This window comes from Takifugu flavidus, chromosome 20, assembly GCF_003711565.1.
Source record: "Takifugu flavidus isolate HTHZ2018 chromosome 20, ASM371156v2, whole genome shotgun sequence".
Classification (NCBI taxonomy): domain Eukaryota; kingdom Metazoa; phylum Chordata; class Actinopteri; order Tetraodontiformes; family Tetraodontidae; genus Takifugu; species Takifugu flavidus.
The window spans coordinates 3331032-3353436 of record NC_079539.1 but is presented as its reverse complement, the minus strand read 5'-3'; the positions used below and the strand labels follow the sequence as shown (position 1 = coordinate 3353436).

At 44.5% G+C, this 22405-nt stretch overlaps 1 protein-coding gene across 2 annotated transcripts; it reads right to left on the bottom strand.

The window, feature by feature from the left end:
• Positions 1-78: 78 nt before the first annotated feature.
• Positions 79-20805, bottom strand: pde8b (phosphodiesterase 8B). 2 transcript variants are annotated; one of them, XM_057019042.1, is made up of 22 exons: positions 19934-20805; positions 13866-13922; positions 11481-11671; positions 10569-10628; positions 10097-10154; positions 9835-9923; positions 9670-9748; positions 9445-9585; positions 9274-9362; positions 9147-9201; positions 7678-7714; positions 7210-7287; positions 6696-6772; positions 5761-5925; positions 5591-5636; positions 4821-4950; positions 4293-4491; positions 3909-4126; positions 3693-3831; positions 3451-3618; positions 3243-3372; positions 79-2371 (listed from the first exon to the last, which is right to left on the bottom strand). In XM_057019042.1, exons 1-22 carry the CDS (start codon positions 20213-20215, stop codon positions 2262-2264), a joined length of 2598 nt encoding a protein of 865 aa, XP_056875022.1. In that variant the 5' UTR covers positions 20216-20805; the 3' UTR covers positions 79-2261. The 2 variants fall into 2 exon arrangements, with proteins under 2 accessions (XP_056875022.1, XP_056875023.1); XM_057019043.1 differs by lacking the exon at positions 19934-20805 and adding an exon at positions 14001-16271.
• Positions 20806-22405: the final 1600 nt, after the last annotated feature.

Genomic DNA, 22405 nt, shown 5'->3' with positions numbered 1-22405 from the left:
AGCTGCAGCCTCAATAACTTAATGTCAATCTCAGCAAGATCATGTGGAATCATATGTCTTCTCGTAACAGCACGCACCTTATTTAAGAATGCTTTAATTGTCTTGCACAATACATAATTGTGTGTTTGACAGGGTACAATAGAATAAGACATGAGAATACAGACAGTGAACTAAATCAGAGACGTTTAAAGCATTTTCAAAGCTTTGTTTTAATTACTATGCATGAGGCAGTGAGATCTGTGAAATCACACTTTAGACCTGTGATTGGATTTTTAATCTTCAAAAAGGTTTGGCGTCGATTCACATTCTAAAAAATGTTCTGTAGTGAAATCATTTTAAAAAAAATCCGGGATCAACATGGAGTTTGTACAGTTGATGAGGGAGGAAGTGATGAAGGCTCAGGAGAGACACAGGAGACTGAAAAGGAGTGAGATGTTACGTGATCAGCCATATAATTGATAACTTGACATTCCAACTGCTTCTCACACACACACACACACACACACACACACACACACACACACACACACACACACACACACACACACACAAAAGCATGTTTATTTCAATGTCTCTGAATAGAAATCTTTGATCATCGACTAGCAAAAATATCTTCTAATGTTCACAGAGCGTTATCTTTCAAGTCAAGTGTAAAAATGATGCATTTTAAACACACATGAGCAAATTATGGAAAAAGCAAAGCAGAAATTGTATTTAAGGTTTTTACAGAAACTAAAAGTAATGTCATTCACACTAATTAGACATAAGATTAAGGCGTTCTGACGTCGGTCATCCTGTAAATCATGAGGGGGCAGATGTGACCAGTTTTGTGTCCATAATAAACCAAAAATCAAACCAAAGTTTTTGAACATATTATTAGTGTTGTGATAAGCATTAATACACCCATATTTAGCTACATTTCTAAACACCTTAAACATGGCTTTCCTTGCAAAGTTTGTCAAAGGATGAACATCTATTTTAAACCAAATAATTTTTTGTTTTTTGTTTTTGTAAAATCTGACCAAAGATTAAGGCACCCGTAAAGATCTCTGTGTGCCTTTGGTTAATACTGTAATGTTGGATTCTTGGATGTAATGGGTGTGCCATTAAGTGTAGATGAACAAAATCTTTAAATTAGCTCAAACACCATTGTCTTCAGACTGAACCACTGATCACAACATTCAAATGATAGTGTTCAAGCTGGATCTTTCCAACACTCGCAATTTTAAGAATTCTCTGAATGATAAATAGACTTAAATGAATAATTATGGGATATTTCATGAATAAAATTCTCAAATCCTGCATTAAAATAAAAAACCTTTATATTCGCGTTTGCGTCTTTACTGCAGTTTCAAAAGAAGCCACTAGAGGGCAGGCACGTCATACAGACTTTAAGTTCTGAAGGCCTTTTCTGTCCATTTCTCAAAATCAAAAAATAACAAAGATGACGTTGTTGCAGCTGCAGGATCAGACTACTGTCAGCGCCAACCACTACTTAGATTTCAGCATTTCATTGTACAAGAGAACACTTTTACTTCCTTCTGATTTTTGCCACTCTACAGTTATTGTCACAAAGCTACATGTGTAATATCTAATGGGTTTATATTTGTCTGAACACTTTAGCTCTACAATGGCTCAGACACAGTTTAAATCAATTCGTCCATTAACAGTAGGTCGTTGTTGGCGAGCCTTTTCACCACAAGATACACATCCCGCGACTGCTGCAGCCCTTCTCCGATTTCCGCGGTTTCATTTTGCTGGCTGGTTTTAGACAGAAAAATGGATTTCTGTGTACTGAAGAGGATGAATAATTCCACCTGAGCACTGTCTCAAGTTGGCAGTTGGATGAAAAGGCTGTAGAGTTCACACGCATTGGCCCAAATGCGCACGTTTCAATGCTTCTGGCTTCCGTGAACACCTCATTCAACAGCTTTAGACGGATGTATGATCAAGACAAAAGTACAGAGAGGGAGCTCAAGATACCTAGATTAGCTAAAGTGCAGGTTTGTGGTCTTGTGTTTAGGACATACTGTGAGGTGAGCTATCAGGTCCACATAGGTGCTGTGGAATATTCAGTCCAAAGGGTTCTCCAATGATCCTCCTCTGCTGAGAAGTGCATGGGAGAGGTCAAGGTCAAATTAGTCCCCTCAGAGAGCAACAAACATCCATCTCATCACTCAAGGGACACATTGTTCTGGAGCAGGGGCTGTGAGCGCCGTACCACCCCGCCAGGGGCAACAGGTGAGTTGACGAGGGGTCGGTCAGGAAGGAGGCGGGGGCCGCAGGCTCTTACACTTCACCTCGTCCAAGCCCTTCCAGTAGTTGTAATTCTCCGACAAGTGCTCCATGAGGCCAGGCAAGTTGGCGAAGGCTGGATTGAGATATACAAAAGAAGCAGATTTGGATCATTTGAGACTAAATAGATAAATAAATTAAACACGCCTGTTTCTGACACACGCGGTGGACAATGACAAGTTCTGATGTTGATAGTTAAAGCTCACTCCTGACTGCTAAAGCCAAAAGCCTCCCACTGACCCCGTCTAGTTTGCGTCCTCATTTCCGGTCTGCCGCCGACCCGCGCTCCATCTGTACCTCCCTGAACTCGTGATGACCGCCAATCCTGAGAGGCTGCATATGTGTTTTTATGTGTACGTGTAATTCAAGTCGTGCTCGCCTGCCCCTCCCCCACCCACCATCAAACTCCAGTGATCACAAACCCGCATCCATCCAGTATTTTCCCCTGACGCCCTCATGATTGCTCCTCATCCCACTTGACATTTGGGATCTTTCCATGACATCATAGCTGTGTTGATAGTAAACAAGTTTCGTCTCAGGGAGACCAAACTAAAAGAGAAACTCAGTGGGAAAGGGGAGGCGGGCCCCATAATATCCTCGTCCATCCTCCTTCTCATAATATTCCTGTAATTTCCAATTTTTGAACCTTCCATGAAACCACTTATGGTTGGACTGATTGGACTGGCTCGGTTCCTGCATAAGGCCATCGTGTGTTTGCAGGAAAACAGTGTCGTGGCTCAGCTGCTGATTGGAACAACATTACACATTACAACATTACAAACCCGTTTGTCTGTGTGTTGCCGTATTCTGCGACTAAATATAACTCTCTGACTCTTCCGCATCCGCTTTTAAACCGCGTCCTCGAAGGGTCAGTGCAAACACGCTAAAAAAAAGCCAAAGCAACAACTCAGAAAACGAATGAAATCAACAGAAAATGTCTTATGTACCATCCCAGGCGTCAAACATGTCAGAGATGAAGTAGTCGATGAAGGAGAGCTGAGATTTGGGTATGCTGCAGGTGTTCCTGTCAAACACTGGCATCACCACGGGCAGCCCCTGCCGCTTCTCCTCGTCCGTCTGCAACACACGGACCGGAGGGACATGACGTCAGAGGGATGCTACTGAATTTAACCGAGCTCTTCCTGACGTTTGTACCTGTGCAAAGTACTCCTCAGAGATGCGGCCGGCCCACTCGATGCAGAGCTCCAGCGGCCTGCAGGGGTTGGACACGTCCGCACACTTGATCAGCATTCTCTTTATCAGCAGGCGGTTCTCCGGAGAGTTCCTGATGTTGGCCTGGCCGTCAGCGTCGCTGTTCAGACTCTGTCGGAAGCAATTAACGCGTCTCATAGAAGCCAAGACAAACATTTCATCAAAAATTAGGATCAAGCGCTTACATTTGTGCTGCTCTCCTCCAGGGCAGCCATTGGCTTGTTGATGCTATTCACAAATTTGTTGACGTGCTCAAAATGTCTGGTCATCTCTGTAGCCAGCACCATGTCGATAACGGCCTGCCGCAGCGTCCGGAACTGGTTCCTGCCAGAGGTGAAGGGGGTTAACTTGAATATGTGTCTCTCATTCACAACAATGTGGCGTTCGGGGGCGGCGCGGACCTTTCAATGTTCTTGAAGATGTTGCTCTTGCCGTCGCGCCCGGTGAGCTGGAAGGCGAGGGCAGCGTGGTGGCTCTCCAGCACGGCTGTGTCGTTGTAGAGGATGGCCAGCTCGCTCCCAGCGTTGCACAGGAAGGAGTTGGTTCTCCCTGGGTGGTCCACGTCGTGCACCGTTGCTGCTATCAGAGCGGCTACCTCATCCAGCTGGTCCAGACTGCTCTGAATAAGACAGCAGAGACACAGGGATGCCATCAGTACCGGACTGTACGGCAGTTTTAGCACATTCGCTAACAAATAAGCAAAAGGTGTGTTTTTAATTTGGTTCCTATCAGTTCTTTAACACTCAGCACCAAATACCTCTAACTCAACATGCTTCTCCTCTAACCTTGACTCTTTCGGTGCGCAGGAAGTAGGCCGTGGCGTGCAGCACGTCAGCAGCGTGCGTGGAGTTGTGGTAAGAGTTGGAGGAATGGTAGCTGGCCTCGATGAGCTGCAGCCACGAGCGCAACGTGGCCTCCGTGCAGTTCAGGAACTCGCAAATGCCGAAGGACGCAAAGACCTTCAGGCCAAGGTAGGTCAGCGGCCTGCGGAGGATCGCGCAGAACAGCTTTTGTTAGGATGTAGCGAAAACCTCGACTGGTCCTGCGTTAGGCGAGAAGATCAAAGATGAGGTAACGCAGACCTAGACTTAAAGGTTTGGAGTGACGGGAGTGGTCAGAGAAGCACAGTTTGCTTCCTGGGTGCTTGGAACTAACTTTTATGCCATAGAATCAGTGTCATCCAGTGCTCCAAAGCCTGATTTTAAAAAGGTGCAAAAAGACTCGGCTTGTTTGTGACGCGACCATTAGAGGGAACGCTAAATGAAATGATTGTCACGCGTCGAGCGGGCTTTCTTTCCTCGCCGTCTCTGTACCTCTTGTGCGTCGCAGCCTCCAGCTCCAGGATGTTGAAGTCCCAGCACTCCTCATCATTCAGCATCTCAGCAATGGATGGCGGGACATCATTCAGAGTGATGGGGATGGACAGCTGGCTCTGACTCATATCTAAACACACACACACACACACAAACACAGATTTCAAGGTGAAACTGACTATAAAAGGCGCTGGTGAGACACAGCCTGTGTAGCATGGCATAAATTACAAACACTCTAGATCCACACAAACTAATATGTTTATAGCACGTGAAAGCACGTCTGTCACCACGTACGTATATAGCCAGCTCAGGGAGAAGCAAAGATCGTTAAATGCAATTGTATAAGACCCGTACACTCAGTTACATCATCAGCTTTGATGGAGGGAATTAGATTCAGAGGCAGCGGATCTCATGTTCATTCATGTCCTCCCTGATGACGAAGGTCTGCACACCGACACGTTCCTCGGCTAATTTCCATGAGTGCAACATCTACGAGCGTAGCTCTGTCATCAGATCCAGGACATTATCAGACTCAGAATTCTCATTTAGATTTGACTTGCTTTCTTATTCCTTCTGACTTAACCAGCATTTAAACTCATCAACATCAGGAGTTGTTATCTGCATTAAATGTGGAATCAGCGTAGCTTTGCTTGTCTTTCAAGACAGAGCACGTTCCTGCCTGTGATTTATGCCTCTTTGCCTCATGTATAACATGAAAATAGATCTTAAATAATGTATAATATTGCAGTATTTGTCCAAATGAAGCTTACTTTTGCAGAAAACATATTCATTCCCAGAGAGTCTTCGTAGCCCATCCTAGGGGTAATGGAAAACCAGAAGTGAGTATAATCATATAACATTATATTTCTATTTATCAAACTGTCAATCCAGATTGATAATATATATGTTTAGATATATATGTTTATATGCTGCTTCTTACATTCATGAGCCCCCCAACAAGGTCATTGGTGTGGGGATCGTCCTCTTTCGAGGCGAGCTGGGGGGAGTAGAGCTCAGTGGTTCTCAAGATCTCCAACACGCGGTCCAGGGCCTCGGCTACGGTCACTGGGCTGCTCTCCTGGGCCGCATTAATGATGTTTATTACCTGGGAAAGGAGAAAAACAAAAGAGTCTCTCTCGATGCTACATGAAATCACAGGCAAAAACAGCCCCCTGTCAGACACATAGGTCTTTTGTGCACGTGGCATAAAGATGTGCATGTGAAAGCTTCAATGGGGCAAAACGGTTAAAGAAAGTTGTTTCTCTAATACAAGTGCGTCACTGGACTTTGAGTAGGTTGAGTAAAGACACATTGTGACACAGTCCGTCACCCTAGAAGAACTCAGCCTAGAGCCTGTTTTACTCCTGGATGTTCACATATCATCTGTGATTAAAGAAATAGTGCACAGCAATCACTGGGTACACTGATTGTATGTGATGACCACATTTATTTCACTAGTTGATTGGATTAAAAGTGTAAAAATCCTCAACTGATTGATATTTAAATATCTGACGCCCTCAAAACATCTAAACACCAATAAATGTTGCAGAAAGATACATTCAATGCTGGTTTGTAGAGATGTTCCTTTGTTCCAGCATAAGAGCAGCACCTGACTGGAAACACGCCCCTGGATCGCCCATAAAAATCGCTATTTTGATATGTGGAACCCGACTGAGGGTTTTGCCCACAAGGAGCATTTGTGTCTATAAACGTGCCTGAAGCAGACGTTCAAACAAAGGATTCATTGCGAAGGTCATTTAATAGATGTTTCCTTGGATGCATCGCGGTGTCTCGGTGATCTTGTGTTGACCATACATTAACCCTGAGGTTTATTTTAGAAGAGACAGGAAGGAACCCTGGATGAAACTGAAATACCTTTGTGATGGGAGCCTCAATAGTCATGGAATGAATCCTGGCGACGGAGGAATACCTTCGGTTCTGCAGGCTGGGAGCTGCAAATCAGGCATAAATGTTCACAAATCACCTGGAAAACTGACTGTCAGCTAGTTTAAACTTCTGATGGGTGTAATCACAGTGGGGACATTAGAAATGAACGCAAAAACTTCTCCAGAAACAGCCAGAAAAAAAGGTCATTAAGGACACACAAGTGCAGAGTAAATAAAGGCGAAGGAAAGCAGCAGCACTCATTAGAGACGCCTTAAAATAGCTGCAGCTGTGTCAGAGTGAATTGTGGAGGAAGGCACTTAATGCCATCATCAGCCCACGACAGCTCTCTATAGCATTCGAGTGCCTTCCATGGCTCATCCCGACTCCCTAACAGCCCCCCCCCTTCTGCGCTGATGTCTTTACCTTCCTTGGTCACCTTACAGGTTGTCCTCCGCGCCCACCCCACCCACCCACCCGAGCCATCGATGCGGCGGAGGCCTACCGTCGCTGCCGCGCGAGCTGAGCGAGCGGGCGTCCATCGAGTCTTTCCTCCTGTCGCGGTGACGTAAAGAGAAGCACTCTGTGGAGGGAAGCAGCAAATAACAAACAGAGAGGGTGTTTACACGAGGAGCGAGCCCTCTGGTTCACATCAAACATAGTGTATTTTTCTTGTGATCCATGTTTAACTGGACCTCCAGTAGTCGTCCTTTTAAAGCCAAAGCCATTTATTAACAGCCCTCTTGGGCGATAAACAACAACTGCAGCGGTTTCAAAGACCTACAACCCTCAAGGGCTTTTATAAACACGGGTGAAAGGATATTTAGCCAGCAAATAAGCACGTTTAGTTGCAGAATGAGACTGAAGGTGAAATATAAACAGTACAAAAGCTACCGACAGGGCCATTTTCATGCTATCCACAACTTTTCGTTTAGGTAAAATATGAAATTCAACAAATGCACCGTAGCGGTACCTGAGTGATCTCCGCCCTCCTTGTTGTACCTGTGGACCTGACAGAGAAAAGAAGCTCATTAAGTTTCAAAATTAGATGAATATTGATTCTAGTGTGGGAATGCTGAGATGCACCGACGTCTATAAGCGTGCAACCCCTCTGGCTGTCATACTGAATGTCACCAGACATCTGCGTTTTTGCCAAATTCTTCAACCTGTTCCTCTACTGCTCTTTAAAAATGACAACTAACGAACCAACGAGAAGAAGCATAAATCCAGCGAAGCAGAGGTAGAAAGAGTAGAAGTGAGTCCCTGAGACGATCCAGCTCAATGAGTTTCTCATTGATTCAAATCTGACATGGGGGTGGGTTCATGAGAGGCTCCTCACTCATAAATGTCACATCTCATCAGAATATGTATAAAAATTGTTATTCCTGATTGATATTCACCACGAGAGCACCTTTTTAATCACAATATACGCTTATGCACGTCTATGCAGCACATCCTGTTAGTCACAGTGAGCTTGGAGATGTGGATATAATCCGGTTACGGAGGATTTTCCTCACCCACTGACGCACGGCACCTTTGCATCTTGCTTACAGTGCATCTGGCACGCTTACGTAATGGACAGGTGCACAAAGTTGTGACACTACGTTCTAAGAAAAAGGACATTTCTCTGTTTTAGAAAGAGCTCAAAGAGTTAAGCTGCTCACAGCGCTAACAGTCACCTGACCTGGTGGTCTACCCATAGGATTAGGAGAGTATAAACAATTCCACTGACACTCAAGGTCATAAGGTGGGACTGGTTACATGTAACCAACAGACATTTGGTCTTTTTGAATGAACCAGGGTTGTGAAATGGCTGCGGGAAGGTAAAAACGTGAGATGAGACATGAAACGGCAAAAATGGATCCTTGCTGTCGTTCAAGTGCATTTAAAAGGAGGACTTCCTACAAATCCTGTGTTTCGACTCTGCACATTTCAGATGACTCCTCTGGTTTTGAGAATGGGATTATCCACTGCCAGGATTAAGGAGCCACAATCCCAACAAGCAGGAATGAGTGCCATTTGGCTTTGGCGGGCAGATGCCGACTGCTGACTCACCGTTATACACACATGTTTTCAACGGCAGTGAGCTAAAGCTAGTCGCTGTGTGGCTTTTCCTGGGGTATAAATAGCCTTGGCGCCTGGCTGCTAGCCTTTGCTGGTCTTAGCAGGGGGATCCTGGTGATTAGCCATAGCTTAGCATAGCATGACGTTACTGGCCTGGAACACAGCTGAGAGCTGAGCTGCTGCTGTAGCATAAGCGTGCATGCTGAGGAGCAGAGCGGTCTGACAACCTATAATATTCAAGTAGGTTTAAAGGCTTAGGGACTTAGCAAATTAAGATTTTCAGCAGCTTTCTTTTTCAAAGCGGCCGATTTATCATCCTGGGCATTTCAGCCAGATTTATGAGAACGCCTCGTTGGTTGCAAACGGACAAAGACCCACCTGGTTATTGTTGTCGGCATGAGGTCTTTTAATGGCTACATAATGGCGAATCTTCCTGTTGAAAGACGGGAACGTCAGAAAGGCCCATTTGCTTAAACACACACGGGTCTTAGGCTGCTTGGCTTACCCTCCTTGCCCAATGACAGGCGTTATCTTCACATGCTGCTGTATGCTGTCGCCTGACTTCTTTCTGGCATAGTAAATGCCCTGCCATTCCTGGGGGGACAAGACAGTAAGACAATTGTTCTGATCCCAGGTTTGGAGTGAGGTGTGTGGTAGGGACGGGTGCGAGACTGACTTTTCCTTTTTTGATGCAGGTGTTGATGGTATCCAGCAGGTCAGCTCTGTTCTTGTCGCTCTTGGGGAGTTCAGTCAGTTCTTTCCCAATCAGCTCCCCCTTGTGGTAGCCCATCATCTGCTCGAATGCTGGGTTCACATACTGGAGGGAAAAACAGTGCACGAGTTAGTAAAAATTCCACATGTGTTTCAGGCAGATGTGCCTGATGTGTTCGCAGAGCCCTACTTGAATCACGTGGTCCTCGCTGGTGATCTCCACGGCCTCTTGACAGTGATCCAAGGCAGTGAAGACCGAATTACAAGCCCTGCGAAAGAGGAAGGACGCGCCCCCGTTGGTGAGTGTGTCCTCGTGTTTGCAGACAAAGGCGGTGTGTGTTTGTCTTGGCGGTACCTGAGTTTGAACTGGCAGCGCACCTCTCCGTGTTCGATCTGTACGAGCTCGTTGTAGCAGGCCGACACGCTGCTGTTCTCCACAAACCTCTGGAGATCAAACCAGGTTAAGTGGGGTTTGGAGAAAGAAGCGAGACGCAACAGAAAAAAACGAAATTTTGCCCGGCAGCGACCACCGGCGTTTTAGCGCCATTTCATTTGACTTCAGCGGCTCAGACCACTTTGTTCTAAACAAACATTCGCTCCTTGTGAATTTGACTCACTCTGCTAAATCCAGCACAGAGGAGAGGAAGAACAGACGGCTCCTCTTGATCTGCTGGCCTGAAAAAACAAGAGTAGGAGCGTCACCCTCTGCTGCTAGAATCATTTTTCATAAACATCTGTACACAAACTTGCACTGATCCACACTTAATTAAAACAATCCCGTTTAAAGGCTTTCCAGGGCTCTGCTGCAGGTCTGGAATGTGTTGATGAAAACACAATATTGATGTTCGCGAACAGCCTCTGTTACATAACAGGCCGCTGTAGATTTGGTGATGCTTTGTCCCGCGGACCCATTAGGAATCATCATTAATTGAATTTGGCGTCAGCTGTCAATCATTCACAAAGCTGCCAGACTAACCAAGTCTGTTATCAGAGAGTGCACACTTCTAGATTGGACATTTTCAAATTTAGGATAAAATGTACATATCTACAAACAAATATATAATAATAATAATAATTTAAAAACCTTACTTTTGGGGAACAACAGCTAGAATAACTGTGTTTTCTGAGGGCTTTGTGGCACGAATCAACCTGAAAACCAGATACAAATGCATGTTAGCTTCACTTGCTTCGGCTCAGACCCGAGGCTGCAAAACAAATAAGCGGATCGAGGACGACGTCACTGTCGTAAAGGTTTGCCAGAACTTTTCTGTGTTTTACACAAAAACATCCAAACATCCACCTCAGAGGTTTTGGCCGCAAAGCCAAATCAAGGCCTGGGGATGAAAGGAGGAACAGACGGGTGGTGAGAGCCTCATGGGGATGAAAAAGAAACATCTTTATACTTTATCAGCGACTGGAGCAAAAGGACAAGCGGCAGAAATGGGATGAGATGAACCGTTCTGTTCCGTTACTTGAATAAATAATGAAGCGCTTTTAATAAATCACTATAAAACATACAAAGTGAGTTCTTTTGGTGTATTCTTCAACTAAATTGCCACATTGTCTGGCAATAACTCCTGCTATTAGAAGCTCTGCAGAATTGAACAATTTTGTCAAAAAAACAACGTAAAACAAACATTTGTAATTTTCTATCACATTTCTAGACCTACTATGCTTTATGAAATCAAAAAGGAGATGTATTTCAACTTTAAACAACTAGGCTGCTGGTTAAACGTTATACATCAAACGACCACTAAGCAGCAACAGTGAGCACACAATATCAAATAAACGCTATAAAAATCGAACTCATTCATAAATATTCCATAAAGTAACATTTCCAGTACTACACTGGAAAGTTGGGGATGCTTTTTAATTTATTTAATTTAAAAATGCAGGAGACTAAGTGTTTAAATAGACAAATCTGCTGCTGGATTGAGCCTCATGCAGAAGGTTATCATTTAATCTTAATAACAGTATCCCTGAAGCACAGCTAAATCCCACCTGCACACAGCTTCAGCTTCAAAGTACAGCGGGTGACGGCCATCAATGACTATAATCTCATGGTGCTTGTCCAGGAAGCATTCTACTGCAGACTCGGGAGTCCGAGCAATGTTGCATCTGAAGCCAGCCCGGTCGCAGGCCCACCAGAAGGCATCGCTTTGGCTGTCCTCCTTGGCGAAGACCAGCAGGACCTGTTGAGGGAGCAGCTGCAGGGTGAGACAGCACTGGGCAGCAATGTCATTGCTCAGGTTAGACTGAATTTACAGCTCTGGAGGGGTGCTTTATCTGGTGGGATGTCTTCTTTACAACTTAAGAATTACAACAGGTGAGATATTAAATCTTCCAAACCCTACTAAATGTCACTTTTTGCACAGTTAAAGACAGTAAAATTTAGTAAAATTGATGATACCACTGAGTGAAAACTTTATATTTATGCTAAATTTCTTTTTAATAAATCTAGAAGTGCCATCATCGTCATCACAAAGACCCAGAAGGAGGACGTGTCCAACATGGGGTTCATGGAGTTCTCGTCATATTAAAAACCCAGGAGAACTGAAGATACACCATCATGTGAATTATTCTGTGTGACTGCAGACTCGTGTTTCTGATCCCGCGGTGTGTTCATGGCCTAAGCACACCGCGGCAACTTTGATGCAGCGGTGACGAACTACAACACAGCGGCCGCACACACGCACGTACGCGTGCACACGGGCAGCTGCGGCCAGAAACAACAGCACTCAGCAGCATCACCTCCTGACCACCCTCAAAGGCCGGCGGAGGATTGAGGGACAGGTGGAGCGCACAAAGGCGCAGGTGAAGGAGAGGAGCCACAACTGCTCCCACCTCCTGTAGGGTTCCCAAAGCCAGGCTGCAGCAGAACACAAGAGAAAATGAGCTCATATTGGTGGGAGCCTGTGAAAGGTTCTCCGGCTTTGATCCATCACCAGCTTGTGAGGCCACAGTGCTCAGATGTGAAATTCCACACGTGCGGTACCCCCTCGACCCAGGGATGAGTCCGACCGCACTAATTTCTGACCTGCAACCCAAATATGTCACCATAAAGACAGGATAAGCCTGGCGGGAGGCCCACTTCATCGCACCGACATCTGATGCATCTGAGAGTCACATTGTAAAGGCTGCTAGCGGCACAGAAATGTGCGCATGCTCACACCAGCACCTTTCAACACTATCTTTAATATAAATACTTCATCCTGGCTCTAACACACAAGTGTTCAACATTCTGATTCATATGAAAATAGCTGATTTAACCTCCAGGCAGTTCTAGCCATGACCTCTGCGAGCTGACTCATATTTTCAGGCTTTAGAGGTTGACCAACCATGTCTGCAAGGCCAGACTACATGTTTTTAAATGCTGGACAGGGAGAAGGCACTGGCACAATATTTGTTGCAAAAATCTTGACAATAACTAATAATATAACTCGCTAATAATATAACTATTTAATGACTTTGCAGTGATCTCAACACATGTTCATGTTCCGTCTTACGGTGTGCTGACCGGTCAGTAAATGGTTAAAGTTTGACACAACACTTTCGGCAAGACATAGTGTATATAACGCTACACCTGCATGTAAGGGCAATGTAGCAACACATAACATGTGTGACCTTGGCTGGAGCAGAGCACATAAATCGTGAGATAATTCGAAGGAGGTAACCAGAGAGGGAGGAATTCTTCTGCAAGTAACAATAAATGTCAGGAAAATTAACTGTATTTTAGCTCCCTCTCTCCGTCCCTGTAAGAGGAATAAATCCGAAGAGGTCACGGGTCCAGAAGAGAGCTGGAAATGCAGCCTCAGAGAGCTGCTCAGTGGGATTTTACAGGGCAGGGAGGATTTTAAATACCCTCCACCTGCCTGGATGTAGCTATGGCTTCCCGGGGTGGGTTTGGAAGACCTCTGGCATTCAAATAACATCAAAGCTGGAGTCAATAAAACCCCTGGAGATCAGTCAAACTCTAGCAAATATAATCAAACTAGCAAACAAGCAGCTAATACAGTGGAGGTTTACTGGAGTAGGAAATGCCCTGAGAGGGAACTCTTAGTTCCTTTGTTACATAAGAATAAATCTGACTAGCACCTGGTCTAATCCCCAAACAGAGGATGAGTCCCGGCAATCCCGGACTCAACACCGCCTGACAATATTCCCATCTTTTCACAGGTGGAGGTTTGAGTCTAAAAACAGGTGCACAACATCTAACAGGAGGATCCATTCCAGACACTTTGAAATTAAATTTGGAATGATTACAATCAGAAAAAAAGGTGTTTGGTCACAGGTGTTGAGTCTAAGAGACAAATAATTTATCTGTTTATGAGTAATTTATCTGTATTCTGATGCAGGACCTGAAAAACAGCTCCGTTCTGTTCTTACCTGACTTGGCTCCTGAGTCAATCTCATCGGTCCAACACATTCTTCTGTAGCTGAAACCTGCAGCAGGAGAGAAAAGGGCTGTTAAATAAGATCAAATCAGTCCTGCAGAACCCCAGGATGGCAAGCGCTCCTCACCATTTGACCGCTGATGTCCAGAATCATGATGGCATATTGTTTCGTTTCTGCACCAACCTTCAGCTCCTCTAATCTTATCTCCTCTCTATTAGCATTTAAAACCCACCGCACAATAAAACAAGTCCCTCAGTCAACAAATGTCTCCTTCAGCTCCGATCACTCCCTCTACTCGACATTTACATGCAGCATTAGCAGTCCCGAGGGGACCTGTCCACCGCAAACAACTTTAGAAGGTATTAACCGGCACACTCGGCTTGAACTGGCGGGTTTACTTGCATAATCCCCCTGCAGAAGCAACACACTCTGTGCTGTGTAAGAGTGTGTGTGCAGACTTCTTAACACCATGCGTCATTCCGGTATGAATAAGCACTCCATGTGCAACCTTGGAGTACATGCAGACGCATGCATGCTTGCACAGGTGATTCAACGCTAGATGACGTCATCCAGTATCGGAAAGTGGGCATCACGTTAGCTGGAGTTATTCCGTTTCCAGTCACGTTTGTGAGTTTCTTTCAAGGGAAAATCTTTAAATTCTCCCTAAAAACTGAATGAAGAGGCATCACACCTACAGAAGAAACGAGTGTTCAGTGAACACAAAAATCAGCTGTTATCCTCCCTTTTGCGCTGCTTTAGATGAAGTATTTTGTTTTCCTGGATGACAGCTGCAGTGAGACCAAAGACCCAAATGAGTCACAAATGAGTGATCAGAGGGAAAAGGTCACGACAGGGCACCAGCGGCGTCACCCCGGAACACATTGTTCTAAGTCAAGGCTGCGATAACCATCAAAAGACAAGAGCTTCGTGGTAAAGGATCATATTAAGCTTTGGTTACTGAAGGTACTTAATTTATCGCTCATGTGGTCGAAGTCGGCTCTTCGGTGACTCATCTCTCATTCTCATGAGTCCTGAACAACTGGACTCTGTTTTCACGCAGTTCTGCAAAATCAGTAAATGTAAAACTTACAAAAGGATTTTCCTCTCCCCTTTCAGTCCTCCGCCAGCAGGCATGCTTCAATGCATGAGCTGTTTACGTATCATAAGTGCATCACATGTCGTGTTCAGATGTTACATCCACAATGTTTGCCATTGAGGAGGTGAATACATTGACCCCAGGGTGGCTGCCATGTGAGGAGACGGACCACCTCGTGTACTGGGGCCCTTTCTGGTGACGCCGTTGAAATGATGATCAGTTTTCAGATGTGATTGGATGCATATATGTCAAATGTATTGCACATAAAGCCTGACTGTAGGGTCATGGGTGTGTTAGCATGTGCTAGCATGTGTAGCTCAGCATACGTGCATTTACCTGACAGACCCAAAGCTTCTGTAGCTCTGTAGCTCAAACGTTACATCACATCACAATGACATCACTGATGATTCCTGACTTAATATCAACTGTTGAAACGGTGCAGAACAACCTGAGCTGAGCGTTTCTCTCAGCGTCATTTCATCCGACCGTGTCTGCACTCTTTGTTTTTGTCAGTTGCTGCGCAGTGATGAAAGGTGCCGTACAAATAAATCCTTAATTACCCGCCCAGGTACACGGCGCCATCGCGTGCGCCTCACACACAGCACTAATCAAACGGCGCTTTCGCCGCCCGCCGCTCTGGCGTTCATTCAGCCGGGTCGTTTATTCCTCAAAATGGAATAAACAGGTCAATGTCCTGGCATGTTTACCGCATTATTTTAGTGGAATTTTCAGTGTTTACAATGATGTCAGTTTATGAAATGCCAGTTTACATTATCACCGGAAAACAGGAAGAGGAGTTTACACTTCGGCTGATGCCTGAAGGAGGTGCATTTCATTTACTCATGATGTGGCCTCTCTTTCAAACGCAATGATGTGGTCAGATATCACTAAATGAGACGGTTTAATACTGCTGCGCGCCGTTGACAGAAGGGGCCTCAGTATTTTCACAAAGTCCTTGTAACAAGGTCTCACCTTATCATCAGCATAAGTGACCTTCTGTAGTGCCAGGATGGTCAGAATCAGGCCGTGCACTGTTCTGCTTATCCTTAGTCAGAAGTCATGAATAGTTCACAGTGATTTACACGGGTTAACTCAGTCAGCTGAGCAAGTTGAGCAAATGAGACACACAACAGCACCGACTCCGACTAGCACATTAAGACTAACATTTGTCTTGATATTCAGGATTGAAATAATGATCAGGTCCACGACCCCGACATGGTGGACAGGTTTGTGAGGACTTAAGGAAGAGGCTGACCAACCGTGTGTGTGTGTGTGTGTGTGTGTGTGTGTGTGTGCGTGCGTGTGTGTGTGTGTGTGTGTGTGTGGGTGTGTGTGTGTGTGTGTGTCCGCATATCATGTGAAATATCTTGACATTTGGTGCAGACGCTCAAGGACATCTTATCAGAGACGTAAAAATTTCTCTAGGGATCTTTTTCTTATCTTATCTGTTCAGACTGGTATTAAACCTGGCGTAGAAGAATCAAAATGTTGGCGATCTTGACAGTTTAACATCTGTAAAACACAGATTCAACAGTGCCCCCCAAACATTCTAGGTGAAATCTAGGTTTAGAGCCCAAACCAGTCAAACCTACTGTAAATTTCTGGCCAAATTAGCAAATATTGGTTGTCTGCAGAATTATCTCTTGTTATTTTTAGTCTTTTTTCCAAAAAGGCTTGTGACAATTATTATTGCTGTCTTGCAGACGGGTCATTGGAGCATCGTTATGCAACTCGGGTTTTTTTTTATCCCGCTGCCCCTGTGGAGAACTCCAGTTCAGACTGCCACCCAGCACAGTAGAACACACATAAATACGAACCGCCAGGGACTTTGTAGCACATAAACAGTTGTCTCATGATAGTCAAACTATTTTCCACTTCAGTCTTTCCTGCTGTCACACATTCCACTCTGAAAACCCAGCTCAGCCTCCAGACATATTCGGAACACAGCTGGTTTTTATATTTAAATTGAAATAAGTAAAATTAAGGTTTACTATATAAGTAATTTGGACATATTAATTTGGACATGCAGATCCTCTCCAGCTCAGTTTTGATGGAGACTTTCGTTTACAGCTGGTGGTTCTGGTTGATCCACCAGAGGACACAACCGAGCTGCTCCCCTGCAGTCGTCTCTCCTGGAGTTACGGTCTTGTTGGGAGGTGAACCTTCGGGCCTGTCAGAGGTCTCGGGCGCTCAGGAACAGGCTTTCATTCAGCATCTCCATTCCCTCCTCCTGGAAAGGATGGTATGGGGGGGGGGGTGATGTTCAGTGGCTGCTTTCCTCCCATCATGATGCTCAGAATTAAGGTCGAAACATTAAATCTTGGTGTCAGGATGAGCTCTGGAGGGGTCCATCTCCTCCACCATATGCTGAGGCCTCGCTTCCCCTATCACAACAATGTGGAGCCACTATTTCCATTTGTTTCTGCACACCAACGTGAGAATCTTTCAGTCACTTCCATAAAATTACACAATAGATCCCCGGGAGGTGAATCAGCAGCAGATTATTCCAGACTTATTTGCTTCCTTTATTTTTTTCTTTGGAGATTTAGGTACGTTCACAGTAAGTAGTTTTTCTTGGTTGACCGAGGAAATAAACTTATTGAATTATTGAATTACATTAGAATCCTGAGGAGAATTAGGTATCACTGATTCCTGCTAAATTCTTTGAGATTAAGTGGAATTGAGGGGAGGAACAGTTGTTAAAACACACACACACACACACACACACACACACACAACACACAGAATACACAAGCTAAATATTCTTATGCCATTTTCTGGATGATCTGATCTGGCAGTGATGATGATATCACTTCATAGATCACTTCAATCCATAGATTTTACTTTATTGCTCAACACAGACGAACAGAGCCCCTCCCCAAACTAAACACCATACGTTAAACATGACCGTTGAAGTCAAGGGCAGCAGCGATGTTTTACGTACACAGATCTTCACGAATGTGCTCCGCTAGATGCCTCCTGAATGAGTGACTCTGTTCCGAGGGTCTGGTGACACGATCATCTGCTCCACCACTTCCTAACAAAACACAGTAATATCCTCTGGGGGTCCATCCCAGCCATGAAGAAGAATTTGTTCACACGGTCTCCCATGACAACACATCATGTTGGGAGCAACATTGGGATGCCCCCGCCGAGGATTCTCTCACTCTCTAACGCCTGCATGAGCTTTTTGTGGCACATATTGACCTTGTAATGCAAAACTGTTGAAATTACATTTTCAGCCCCAAAATAGAAAGAAGCCAGCGTCGGTGAATTTCATTAGTTACGTCCTCGTGGACAATGAAACCAATTGTTCCACTCAAGCTGCAACCCAGAATTTGTCAAAAAACCGGGAAGAAGGCGTCAAGAACTGGTTCAAGCGATGTGATAAATAAGCCAGTTTAGGATTATTATCAGATCTATCTAATATTTGTTGGGTCACATCCCACGTGGTCCAAACCTACACTGCTTTTCATGAAACCTAAAGTTTGGGAACTGTACCGATTATGAGAAAATTAAGTTAAAGTGCTTAAACACACTGGCCCGCTTGCGCGTAATTCAATACTGCTTCGGGCTGATCTGAGACATAAATAATGTGCTTTCTGGTCAGCTATGAAACCAAAAATGTAAACCCTTCCTGACACCTCCGTGATCTCATGCTTCCTTACATTTCTTGTATTTTTCCCTGTTGGCCAATAATTCCATTTGAATGTGAGGCTCAGCTTTTGCATCCTTTTGCGCCAAGAGGATGAAACCAAAGTTCACATATGTGTTGGTTTGTTGGACAAAATCAACCACACTGGACCCAAGAAAGAAACTGAGCTGCATTTAAAAAGACCAAATGCTCATTAATAACACTTTGAAGCAAAGAAAGGACAGTTTTTTACTCTCTCTTTTCAGCTCAGACACAGTGTTGAGTTACCCTGTGCTAGGATCTGGACTAGACTCGTCTACGCCCCTTAATTCAACCATTTCCTGTGGCCATGAGACTCTGGGAAGTATAGATGCTAAACACAGAAACTCTAAAACCTTCTGCACTGTACATTAAAGCAGGCCGACAGTAATAAACACTAATGCCACATAAGGAAGAGGCCAAATTAGAACAGCATGCTATTATCTCATTTTTGCCATGGTAACATGATGCATTCACTTACCAAAGTAGAAAATTACACCTGTTTCCCATCAGGACTTTAATTTTACTCAACATTATCCAGACGCTCAAAGAACGATGGGAGAAGATATATTTGGTGTTTACTGTCTAACCAGTCATGGGCAATAGTTGTGAGTTTTCTGTAATTAACCACAAAAGTTATAGTGGAGTTGGAACAACTGCGTTATTTACATTTAGATTAAACCCTCAAGGTTATTTCATTGGCGGAGAGATTCTTCTTTCTGAATGTTTTTTAAGTTAAAACTCCCTCTTCCATTCGCTCCTTATGAGTGTGCGAGACAATAAAGTTGCTCCTGAGCAAATTCCCATTAGGAATAAAGGATTTGAGGCACATTTATCAGTCAACATCACCGCTGCTACAGAATTTTGTGGGGGGAGGAAATTCTTTGCACAAGTTTAAATGGCAGTTTCATGCATATGTCCATAGGCGAGTGCATGAGCAGGACTGAAGCAGCTGGGGCTTTATCAGCGGGTTTGTTGTTGCACTGCAGAGCTTCTAAAATAATAAATTACTGTTTCGGCCTCTTTCCTTATGCTGACCTTTAGAATATTGACAGAGGCATCGCCTTCACATTGGAATAAAGGATCATACGCGGATGCTTGCGCGGACGTTTCGATCGCGAGTCACCTACAGTCGTGCACAATTGTGAGCCGGGCCTGCTCTAGTGACAGATAAACATCCCCCACCCCCATCCCCCCACCTCCGCACGTGCGGGTTTCACTCACGACCCGGTGATGTTGATGGTGATGGCGATGCGGTGACACGTCGCGTTTGCGGCATTTAAACGGTACCTTGACGCTGGCGTGGCTGGTCTGCGTCTCGGCCTCGATGCGGATGTGCGCCCCGCTGTTCTCCCTGCGATCCCGGTACGAGTTGTTACGCGAATGCCGGCTCTGGTAGGTGATGACGGAGGGGATGGTCTCGGCCGCATCGGTTTTGATGAAGAGCCCGTGTAGCGTGGCCGCGGTGCCCTGAGAGATGGTGGTGGTCTGGTGAGGGGAGTTGGACTCGTCTGAGTCTCGGCAGTAGATCACGCCGCTCTGAGAGACGTGGATACTGGGAGCGCAGCCCATCACTCAGCGACGCGCCTCCGGAGTCCGATCCCAGATAATAAACACCGACACTTGGATCCCACCTTCCTGTCGTCCACAGCTGCCTGCACACGGGCTGCTGGCTTCTCCGGGCATCAAATCGCTCTCGCTTCCACACACCGTTTGAGCACATTAAGAGTAGGAGGGGGACGTGAGGTGCTGGGGATTGTTTAATTCATGCATCCAGTTCCTCTTCTCAGCTACTGTAAAATGCTGCAATCCGGAGTCATGTTTGATTTAAAAAAAAAAGAAAAGTCTCAACTAAACGTCGCCGGCGCAACAATGGAGTCATGAATGGATGAGAAGACGACGCAGCACCTGGCGGCGCGGTCCCCTGACGTGGATGTCAGGCCTGCAGACTAACTGCCTGTGTGAAATCGTGTCTGTGCCTCTGCTTAAGTTATCCAGCTTGCTGACGATTTGCCACAGTCAACTTCACTTCCAGCTCCATCATGAGTTCCCATCTCCCTGGAGACCATAAATTGCCCTCCAGGGGCCACTGAACGGCTCACTGTAGCGATGGATCTCCGTTATTTATCGAAATAATCAATAGGTGGCGCTAAATTTACAACTATGTCATAAAACCAGCATAGAGAGGTTTTCAAGCACAACTCCCTGTCTCTTGTCCTTTCTGCTTCTGGTCTGTTATATAAAGAATGTATTTATTTTTAAAATCTGGGTTAAGGACTTAAAAGAAACCAAACCTGCCAGCTGCTTCCGCCATGTTTGGGAAGCAATAAAAGAGTTAAAGTGGCCCTAACCCTCAATAAACACACACCAAAGAGTTTTAGATTATTATGACCCACGGCTACAAACATTATCCACATGTTGTGCACAGAACGATTAAATGAAGTGTTTAGTCGCAGCAAGTATACCTGGCATGAAAAAAAAACTTTAGCTAGAGAAAAAACTAAACTAAACTTGATGGTACAAGTCTTAAATGCGCTGCTAACCCTGACCAGTAGGGGGCACAGTGTCATCATGTCACACACAAATTAAACTCAAATGTGCTGAGTCAAGAATGGAAAAGAGGGTTCTTGGTGAGTATTTTCTGTCTGAAGCTTGATTAAAACTGTCTTCTTTTTTCCAAGTAATGGATTTTTATCCCCCCCAGTGTCACAATGTTCTGTCCAACCCTCAAAAGAGTACAAAAGTGAATACAGGGCTAAGAAAGTGTTGTATAGTTCCAGCAAGAGTGTTGTCACATCAAATTAACGTTTCTGGTCATTTTTGTTGTCCCCCACCTTGTTAATGGAGCCAGTGATATTTAGCCCAGACTAAAAAAAAACCCAATACAGTACATCAAATAGATTCTCGCTTGACGTCAACTTTAGAGTGTTAAATTCTATTTTAGTACGCGGCTTGTGCTTTTATTGAAAAATAATGAAAAGAACAGCGCCATCTAGTGGTCACGATGAAATCAGGTTCAACTGACTAAATGTAGGTGAAAGAACAGGCTGAATATCTGCAACGAACCACAGTTATTCTTTTAAGGCCTCATGCAGATAAAATTAACCATGAACTGCTCATGTGTCATGCAGCTATTATTTATGGTGTCACAATTTTAACACTTAATGCTGTATGGTAAATAAACAAGTCACTTTAATGCAAATAAACATGTCAGTAGACTAGATGAGCTAAATGACATCATTTAAATGACATAATTTTCCATGCAAATGGAAGCATGGAAACAACAACAGTCAGCTCCTACCTTTCGTCTTCCATTCAGGGACGAAGGTTTTGACCCACCACTCATGTCTGAATCTAACGTCATGTGAAACGATGGAATTTCTGCCTGCAGAGAAAATAATTTCTATTAGAGATTTTAAAACAACAACAAACAACCACGGTAACCTACAGGACAGATCTGCACACATGCAAAAACATTTGATGCAAGTATTTTAACACTTTATACCTTGTGATTGCATTGGAAAAAAGACTCACATTCATGCATTTTGTATTCTAAATACCCCACATATTTACATCATATATAAAAAACTGTAATTACTTGAAAAATCACGTTATAATCACTTACTGACACATTTGACTGAAACATTCAATGCTTTTCTTTTTCCCTTCAAGCTTATTCTTTAGATCTTTGGTGAGTGTTTTCGGATCATTACCTGTTATTCCTTATCAAGTCATTGGAGGCTAAAGCGCACATGCATAAAT

What these genes read in the sequence shown, in the direction of transcription:
- pde8b (XM_057019042.1), bottom strand. Translation starts at nt 20,215, where the DNA reads ATGGGCTGCGCTCCCAGTATCCACGTCTCTCAGAGCGGCGTGATCTAC. An exon ending in CCTGTCATTGGGCAAGGAGG is followed by an intron (nt 9,202 to 9,273) that starts GTAAGCCAAGCA and finishes GTCTTTCAACAG; the next exon opens with GAAGATTCGCCATTATGTAG. An exon ending in ATCTTCAAGAACATTGAAAG is followed by an intron (nt 3,832 to 3,908) that starts GTCCGCGCCGCC and finishes CACCTCTGGCAG; the next exon opens with GAACCAGTTCCGGACGCTGC.